We start from the raw sequence: 10,066 nt of genomic DNA on the forward strand, positions 1-10,066 counted from the left end.
TGGTCTGAGCCCAATAATACGACAAAGGCCTAGCCCATTTCGTTTGATGTTTGATGTTATTTCCCCAAAAACAGAGTCAGTGCCATCATCATGTCACTGTGCCCAATATATTGAATCTTGCCGTCTTGTAAGATTTTTCTTCCGGATAGTTTGAAAAGTTTTTGTAATGAAAAATTCACAATGTGAACTATAGAGCCGCTAACTTATGTACTGATGCAGACTAAGGCATAGCCTAGTGGTGGGAAGGGGCTGATGTCTTCCCGCCCACCTAGGTTCAAGGCATGGTACTTGCAATTTGGGTTTGTTGCACCAATTATACTGTAGGGGGTTTGCTTACAGTCTTTCTGTCAAAAAAAAAACTTATGTACTGATCACTCACATTGACAGAATTGATAGACATGCATGGTCCATGACACAAGATCCCATGAGGATTTATATATAACTACTCCCTCCATTCACAAATATAAGATGTTTTTGAATATTCCAATATGGACTATATACAGATTGAAATGAGTAAACAAACACACGTTTCCATGATACAAGATCCCACGAGGATTTATATATAACTACTCCCTCCATTCACAAATATAAGATGTTTTTGAATATTCCAATATGACTATATACAGATTGAAATAAGTAAACAAACGCACTAAAACGTGTCTAGATACATTCAACTTTAGTAAAAGTTAGAACATGTAATATTGGTGAACGGAGGGAGTAGTAAATATGCATGTGCGTTGCACATGCAACCATATATTTTTTCTCTCACTCATCTTAGCTATGAGGGAACATTTAAACAAAAATCAATAAAAATAAGTCTAAGAGTAACTTTTGTAGAATGCTGAAAAAACTGAGCCTTTTTATATTGGCTTCAAAGGGGCTCTTTAAAAATATTTATCAACTCCAAAGCTAACGTGTAAAGCCTTCATATCCCCCCAACCTTTTCATATTTCTCTTCAATTTGTGTGTATATATGACTTCCTCTTCATATTTCTCTTTAATTTGTATATATATGACCCCCCCCCTCTCTTCATATTTCTCTTTAATTTGTTATGTAAGACTCCCTCTTCATATTTATCTGTAATTTGTATGTATATGACTCCATTACTCCAATTTCACATGAATATGTGGCAAACTTATATATTTCGACATCACACAATGTAGCAACATTTGAAAGGCATAATTTTCAGACTTCCAACTTCAAATTCAAATATAGCACAGATAAGGTCTAGATGCGACACACTACATATGCCTAGACATAGATAGATTCCTAATGCGACACATATATAGATACGTTATGATAACTACACATGTATAGGAATGCAATGGGATGACATATGATGGCCCATGGTTGTCGCCATCGTGGGAGGAGGAGGGGGAATATATCTCTGATGGCGGCGACGGTTGCCTTGCAGCCTTTCTGCACCTCTCCCACTCGGCTCAGTGACGGAAGCCGCCATCGCGGCCTTGACCATGCACATTTGTTTGGTCGCGGTTGTAGTTGTGGCATGGGTCTCAATGATCTAGGATTTCGCAAGTGAGCATAATGCAACAAAATTAAGGAGTAGGGTATTTTGGTGACCGGGCTCCATGGAGCCCTTTATTTTTGGAAAATTCAAAATTCAAACTTTCTGATTAAAAAAAATCTGAAAAAATATGCAACTATACAAGGATGAAATGTATATTCATGTAAAAATTCAGGATGAAGTACCTCAAAATGCGATATGTACAAAAAAGACAAAATTCTGGAGTTTGAGGTGAATAGTATCATGTGTTGAAAAGCACTAGATTTGTTTTTTCCTTTTGCACAGCCCTCATTTCATCGTATTTTTTCCTGAAAATTTACACACATATACATTATGCCTCCGTGTATATCTGTATTTTTTCAGAATTTTTTAAAATGTAAAAAATATGAATTTTGATGAATTTTGAATTTTGCAAAAGGAGGCTTCCATGGAGCTCGGCCTCCAAAAGCAATTTTCGCTAAATTAAGGCCTTTCTCATTTTTTTCTTTCGTTACATAAAAATGTGGCAGCAGGCACCATATGCCAACAGTTTTTCTTTTCTTTGCGCAAAATAGATAGATCCATCTCTATGCATATTGTGCGGCAGCCGGCAATGTGGAATAGGTCCGGTGTACCTACTTTCCAAAATTTAGCCAAAAAGCCATATTGGGTCGTGAAAATGCCCTAAAAATGACGCACATATATGCCGGTTCATATTGCAACTTTTAATTTATGCGACAATGATTTGGCAAAATAGAAAAAAATATCGATGCCTGAGAGATTCGAACTCTCGCGGGCAGAGCCCATGTACTTAGCAGGCACACGCCTTAGCCACTCGGCCAAAGGGTCGTTGTTGAAAAGATTCTCACACAATATTACTCAACAGGCACGCAAAGCATGTCATTTGTGTTCTTTGGCCGTCAATTGATTTTCGAGAATTGCAATTCATTTTGCCTCCACGTGGCATGTCTCACCCGTGTACACGTCAGGCTGAGGAGGCAAAGCGATGGCTTTCCTCGGACGATTGACACAAACTGACCACCTTGCGCGGTTTCCCACGAGCAGCTCGCATCGCCTGACTCCTGGTGACTCGCCACTCGCCAGAGCAAATCGCAGACGCTACAGCTAAGCTGCCTTGTGGCAGCAAGCAATGGACTTGCGAGCCAAGCAAGCGCGCATGGGGCTGGACGCCATGCACCGCCGATGAGCATGCAATTGCTTGTCTTGCAAGAACCGGCCACCGCCACCACCACCGCGTCCGGGCGGAAAACATGGCCGCCACGTGAGCTCACGTTATCCTGTCGCTGCATGCCGCCCTGTTAATTCCAGCCATTAGCCAGGGCCCGGCAAGCAAGAAAGCGCCCGAAAATGGTCGATTGCTTTGCCTTTTTCTCATTTCGAGTCGACCGAGGTTAGCCGCAAGCAAATGGATAGTGCGCCTTCGGAGCCAGTGGCCCTGCTGCTCATGACTCATGCGTGCCACCTCAGAGACGATCGCTTCCCAAGGCGGAGTTCAGAGCGCGTTCGTCCAGACACAGGTCCATGTGACAGAGACACAGTACACGATGATGAGCGAAGGTTCAGATGTGGGAAGAAAACGTGGAGGCTTGCACCACCTCCTACGCCGCTTGCGTGCAAGCCTCACACCGCCGGAAAAGCAACTTGACGCAACCCGCATGCCGGCCACCTCTACATATATATAAACAACGACCAATCGTACACAGGACACAGAAGCGGAGCACATTCTCTTCGACTGTAAGCCACTTACACATTTCGATCGCGCCGGTTCGTAGTCTCGTCGTGACATCGTCGGCGGCCAGTTGAGCTGGTTTAGTTGTTGGGGGAATGGGCAACGTGGTGGAGGCCGCGGCGGCCGCGATCTCGCCGGAGCTCGGCGACGCGCTGGCCAAGGTGGCCGTGTTCGCGCTGGTGCAGGGGCTGGTCTACCTCATCCTGCGCAAGTCCTCGGACGTCTTCTCCACGGCCAGCGCGGCGAGGTCCCTCAGCTTCCGGCCGATGCGGAGCATGAGCGTCCGGCGCGTGCTGGCGGCCTTCTCCGACGTCCCCGTCGGCGTTCCGGATGATGCCGGCTCGTCCGTGGCGCCGCAGGCCGGTGATGCCGACCGGCGCGCAGACTAGTTGAAGTGTTTTCTGTGTTGAGCTCATGTACGAGTCAGTGGCGCGTGCTTTCTTAGTTTCGTAGTTATCGTTGGTAGTGGTTGTTCATAAGAAAGGATTGTACGATGAACATAAGAAAGTTTGTGTATGTACAGTAGATTGAACTGCAATGGATCGTTCGATTTTAGTTTAAACGAAATCTGCTGCTGTTTCTGGCTGCTTATCGAGGCCGATAGCTGTTGCGTTGTGTTCAGCATGGTTTCAATCTTCAGAAGGCAGACTCCCCTTTTGCAAGATTGCTCCATATATATGGTCCAAAATGCAGCCTCCCTTTGTTTCTTTGGGAGGGAGACAACCAATATTACGTGAATTTTTGTATAGGACACTTAGGATTATGTGAGAATCTTTTCAACAACGACGCTTTGGCCGAGTGGTTAAGGCGTGTGCCTGCTAAGTACATGGGCTCTGCCCGCGAGAGTTCGAATCTCTCAGGCGTCGATATTTTTTTTCCTATATATTTTGCCGAATTATTGTTGCTTAAATTGAAAGTTGCAACACGAACCGGCATATATGTGCGTGGTTTGTACGGGATATGGCTTTTTGGCTAAATTTTGGAGAGTAGGTACTCCAGACCTATCCTATAGCACAATATGCATAGAGATGGATCTACTATCCCGCAAAGAAAAGAAAATTTGTTGGCATATGGGCATGGCCGCTACGACATTTTATATAAAAAGATTCTCACATAATATTGGCTGTCCCATACCAAAATTGCTTCACTCTGGCCTGAAATGCAGCCTCCCCTTCTTTTGGGTAGAGAGACGGCCAATATAATGGGGCCCGCCTCAATCCTTAGGAGGCCGAGCAATGCTACATTTACATGCAACTTTTTACAGACTTAGTCTTACGGAGAGTGATGGCATTATCAGATTGGAGGGAATGGGCCCCACTCTAGGAATTAGGGAGTGGGATAAATTAGGTGCTGCCAGCCCTGAATTCCCAGAGTGGTATCAACTAAGTCTGTAAAAAACTGCATGTATGTGTAGCATTTCTCTTAGGAGGCCCATCAAACCAAGTGGAGCCTTTTGCTAGTTAGCTCCATATATATGGGCCACATCGCATAGAACCCGCTTAGCTGTTGCAAGTAGTGTATGTGCATCTAGTGCCACCCCTAGTTGGTTTTGGAGTATTGACGACAAACGTGGTTGAGGGACTAATGTGTTTGTGAGAATTGCAGTACAACACAGGTAGAAGTCCCTCATTGATTCGGTTTACCTACCAGAGATGACCCCAAAAATGTGTGAAGATATTGAAGACAATGGTGGTTCGTGAAGACATTCACGTCGAAGATAATGACATGTGAATACATTCACTTGAAGACAATGAAGTGCGAAGACATAATTTCTTTCGTAGTTTCATTTCCTTCTTACTTGAGTCATAGAAACCACCGTACTGTTAAGTGGGGTCAAAGTGAACAAATTCAGAACACAGGTAGAAGTCCCTCATTGATTCGGTTTACCTACCAGAGATGACCCCAAAAATGTGTGAAGATATTGAAGACAATGGTGGTTCGTGAAGACATTCACGTCGAAGATAATGACATGTGAAGACATTCACTTGAAGACAATGAAGTGCGAAGACATAATTTCTTTCGTAGTTTCATTTCCTTCTTACTTGAGTCATAGAAACCACCGTACTGTTAAGTGGGGTCAAAGTGAACAAATTCAGAAGACTGACGTGATGCTCAACCAAAATCATATGTCTTCGTGCTAAGACAATGAGAGCAAATCTTATGCAGAGTTGGATGAGTCAGCTTTGCTTGTAGCCCAAGCCAAGCTGCCGCGTGCATTTGAAATCCGACCATTGGACACGTGTCGGTTCCTTAGTGACCAAGGGTCATTTCGGACATATCATGTCGGGTTGCCTCCTGGCTATAAATAGCCCACCCCTACACCATAAATTGGTGGCTGCTCAGAGTTAGTGCACGACTTTTGTCGTTTGAGAGCAACCCACCTCCGAAGCCTTTGAGAGAGAGATCCTCGCGAGGACAAAACCCAAAACACCCAGAGCCAAAGAGTGTTAGGCATCACTGAAGTCTTCCTGTCTGCGTGACCTGAAGACTTATTACACTTGAGGACTGTGTATCCTCCAGCCGGTTAGGCGTCACGTTCTGAGAATCCAAAAGTAATTGTGGATCGTCAGTGAACAGAGTATGTGAAGGTTTGGAAGTCTACCTTGAAGACTTACTAGAGTGATTGATGTTGGGGAACGTAGCATGCAATTTCAAAAATTTCCTACGATCACGCAAGATCTATCTAGGAGATGCATAGGAACAAGAGGGGGAGAGTGTGTCCACATACCCTCGTAGACCGAAAGCGGAAGCATTAGGTTAACGCGGTCGGACGACACCTACGAGTTCGGCACATGTTCAGCTCGATGACGTCCCTCGAACTCTTGATCCAGCAGAGGGTCGAGGGAGAGTTTCGTCAGCACGACGGCGTGGTGACGGTGATGGTGATGTGATCCGCGCAGGGCTTCGCCTAAGCACTACGTGAATATGACCGAAGGAGTAAACCGTGGAGGGAGACGCCGCACACAGCTTGGAACAATTGGTGTGTCTCCAAGGGGTGCCCTGCCCACGTATATAAAGGAGGAAGAGGAGGAGGCCGGCCACCAAGGGGGTGCGCCATGGGGGGAGTCCTACTAGGACTCCAGTCCTAGTAGGATTCGGCCCCCTTTTTTTTCCTTCTTCCGGAAGGGGAAAGGGGGAAAGGAGAGGGAGTAGGAGAAGGAAAGGGGGCACCGCCCCCTTCCCTAATACAATTCGGCCTCCTCCCTTGTGGGGGGCGTGACAGCCCTTTCTGGGCTGGTTAGCCTCCCTCCTATGGCCCATATCTTTCCCCGGGGGTTCCGGTAACCCCTCCGGTACTCCGGTATGTACCCAATACACTCTGGAACCCTTCCGGTGTCCGAATACTACCTTCCAATATATCAATCTTTACCTCTCGACCATTTCGAGGCTCCTCGTCATGTCGTGATCTCATCCGGGACTCTGAACAGCCTTCGGTCACCAAAACACATAACTCATACAATACAAATCATCAGCGAACGTTAAGCGTGCGGACCCTACGGGTTCGAGAACTATGTAGAGATGACCGAGACACCTCTCCGGTCAATAACCAACAGCGGAACCTGGATGCTCATATTGGTTCCCACATATTCTACGAAGATCTTTATCAGTCGAACCGTTATGACAACATACGTTATTCCCTTTGTCATCGGTATGTTACTTGCCCGAGATTCGATCGTCGGTATCCTCATACCTAGTTCAATCTCGTTACCGGCAAGTCTCTTTACTCGTTATATAATGCATCATCCCGTAACTAACTCATTAGTCACATTTGCTTGCAAGGCTTATTATGATGTGCATTACCGAGAGGGCCCAGAGATACCTCTCCGATACTCGGAGTGACAAATCCTAATCTCGATCTATGCCAACCCAAAAAAACACCTTTGGAGATACCTGTAGAGCATCTTTATAATCACCCTTTTACGTTGTGACGTTTGATAGCACACAAGGTATTCCTCTGGTATTCAGGAGTTGCATAATCTCATAGTCAAAGGAGTATGTATAACTCATGAAGAAAGCAGTAGCAACAAAACTTAACGATCATTATGCTAAGCTAACGGATGGGTCTTGTCCATCATATCATTCTCATAATGATGTGATCCCATTCATCAAATGACAACAAATGTCTATGGTCAGGAAACTTAACCATCTTTGATTAACAAGCTAGTCTAGTAGAGGCATACTAGGGACACTTTGTTTTGTCTATGTATTCACACATGTATCAATTTTCCGGTTAATACAATTCTAGCATGAATAATAGATATTTATCATGACATAAGGAAATATAAATAACAACTTTATTATTGCCTCTAGGGCATATTTCCTTCAGTCTCCCACTTGCACTAGAGTCTATAATCTAGTTGTGACGCCCCCGATTTGACCGTACACTAATCATGCACGCAAATGTGTACGATCAAGATCAGGGACTCACGGGAAGATATCACAACACAACTCTACAACATAAATAAGTCATACAAGCATCATAATACAAGCCATGGGTCTCGAGGGCTCGAATACAAGTGCTTGATCATAGACGAGTCAGCGGAAGCAACAATATCTGAGAACAGACATAAGTTAAACAAGTTTGCCTTAAGAAGGCTAGCACAAAAGTAGCAACGATCGAAAAGGCAAGGCCTCCTGCCTGGGACCTCCTAACTACTCCTCGAAGCCGAACTCCATGTAGAAACATCCTCGGGATCTCTAGGTCCTGGACTCCAGCATCTGGTTGCGACAACCAGGTAGAAAGGAAAGGGGAAAAAGAGGGAGAAAAGCAACCGTGAGTACTCATCCAAAGTACTCGCAAGCAAGGAGCTACACTACATATGCATGGGTATATGTGTAAAGGGCCATATCAGTGGACTGAACTGCAGAATGCCAGAATAAGAGGGGGATAGCTAATCCTGTCGAAGACTACGCTTCTGGCAGCCTCCATCTTGCAGCATGTAGAAGAGAGTAGATTGAAGTCCTCCAAGTAGCATCGTATAGCATAATCCTACCCGGCGATCCCCTCCTCGTCGCCCTATTAGAGAGCGATCACCGGGTTATATCTGGCACTTGGAAGGGTGTGTTTTATTAAGTATCCAGTTCTAGTTGTCATAAGGTCAAGGTACAACTCCGGGTCGTCCTTTTACCGAGGGACACGGCTATTCGAATAGATAATCTTCCCTGCAGGGGTGCACCACATAACCCAACACGCTCGATCCCATTTGGCCGGACACACTTTTCTGGGTCATGCCCGGCCTCGGAAGATCAACACGCCGCAGCCCCACCTAGGCTCAACAGAGAGGTCAACACGCCGGTCTAAATCCTATGCGCGCAGGGGTCTGGGCCCATCGCCCATTGCACACCTGCACGTTGCGAGGGCGGCCGGAAGCAGACCTAGCCTAGCAGGCGTTCCAGTCCAATCCGGCGCGCGCCGCTCCGTCGCTGACGTCAAGAAGAGCTTCCGCTGATACCACGACGTCGAGTGCCCATAACTGTTCCCGCGTAGCTGGTTAGTGCGTATAGACCAAATGGCCAGACTCAGATCAAATACCAAGAACTCGTTAAGCGTGTTAAGTATCCGCGAACGCCGACCAGGGCCAGGCCCACCTCTCTCCTAGGTGGTCTCAACCTGCCCTGTCGCTCCGCCACAAAGTAACAGTCGGGGGCCGTCAGGAACCCAGGCCCACCTCTACCGGGATGGAGCCACCTGCCCTTTCAGCCCCCTCATCAGAATCACTTGCGGGTACTCAACGAGCCGACCCGACTTTAGTCACCACATGTATCATGTATAAAGTACATAGTATATACCCGTGATCACCTCCCGAAGTGATCACGACCCAGTAGTATAGCATGGCAGACGGACAAGAGTGTAGGGCCACTGATGGAACACTAGCATCCTATACTAAGCAGTAGGATAGCAGGTAAGGGTAACAACTGTAGCAACAATGACAGGCTATGCAACAGAATAGGATTAACCGAAATCAGTAACATGCTACACTACTCTAATGCAAGCAGTATAGCGAAGAATAGGCGACATCTGGTGATCAAGGGGGGGCTTGCCTGGTTGCTCTAGCAAGGAGGGGGTCGTCGTCGACGTAGTCGATCACAGGGGCGGCATCGGTCTCGCGGTCTACCAGAGAGAAGAGGGGGAAGAAACAGTAAATATAAAGCAAACATACCATCACAAAGCATAACGTGGTAATACGATGTGTCGGGTGTGACCTAACGCATGTCTACATGAATAGGTGAAGGGGGAAATTCTACCGGGAATGTTTTCCCGGTTCTGGACCTGTGCCAGACAGATGACCGGAGGGGAAAGTTCCATGTTCAGCATACTAGAGGCATGTGACAAATGAACGGACCGCGTATTCGGATTCGTTGGATTTTTCTGAGCAACTTTCATATAGAAAACATTTTCATCCGAGCTACGGATTATTTTATATGATTTTTGAAAGATTTAACAATATTCTGGAATTATTTATATTAACAGAAAAGGAATATGACATCAGCATTGCGTGGGGATGACGTCAGCAGTCAACAGACTCGCTGACCAGGGTCAAACCGGGCCTGTGGGTCTAGTGGGACCCACATGTCAGCCTTTGTTAGTCTTACAGTAATTTAAACTAAACTAACAACCTAATTAGAGGGGTGGGCCCCATATGTCAGTGAGTGTTTAGGCTAGTATAGTTACTTGTTTTTATAAAAACGTTTATTAAACTAATTATCAGAGTGGGGGCCCACATGTCTGTGACAGAAGCCGGCCCAGTCAGCGTTGACCTCGGTCAACTGGTCAAAGTGGGGCACCTGGGCCCACCAGTCAGTGGCTGGG

The 10,066-nt window shown here is 46.2% G+C and overlaps 1 protein-coding gene and 2 non-coding genes across 3 annotated transcripts; 2 read left to right on the forward strand and 1 right to left on the reverse strand.

The window, feature by feature from the left end:
* Positions 1–2,272: 2,272 nt before the first annotated feature.
* TRNAS-GCU (transfer RNA serine (anticodon GCU)) lies at positions 2,273–2,354 on the reverse strand. The gene has a single exon. It is a non-coding gene; the product is annotated as a tRNA-Ser (tRNA).
* Positions 2,355–3,233: 879 nt separating this feature from the next.
* LOC123167997 (uncharacterized) lies at positions 3,234–3,817 on the forward strand. The gene has a single exon (XM_044585860.1). It carries the CDS (start codon positions 3,351–3,353, stop codon positions 3,642–3,644), a length of 294 nt encoding a protein of 97 aa, XP_044441795.1. The 5' UTR covers positions 3,234–3,350; the 3' UTR covers positions 3,645–3,817.
* Positions 3,818–4,039: 222 nt separating this feature from the next.
* On the forward strand, positions 4,040–4,121 carry TRNAS-GCU (transfer RNA serine (anticodon GCU)). Its single transcript has one exon. It is a non-coding gene; the product is annotated as a tRNA-Ser (tRNA).
* The last annotated feature ends 5,945 nt before the right edge of the window (positions 4,122–10,066 follow it).

Source organism: Triticum aestivum, chromosome 7D (genome assembly GCF_018294505.1).
Source record: "Triticum aestivum cultivar Chinese Spring chromosome 7D, IWGSC CS RefSeq v2.1, whole genome shotgun sequence".
NCBI classification, from domain to species: Eukaryota; Viridiplantae; Streptophyta; class Magnoliopsida; order Poales; family Poaceae; genus Triticum; species Triticum aestivum.

Excerpts from the sequence above, each read along its gene's own strand:
- LOC123167997 (XM_044585860.1), top strand. The coding sequence starts at position 3,351 with ATGGGCAACGTGGTGGAGGCCGCGGCGGCCGCGATCTCGCCGGAGCTC.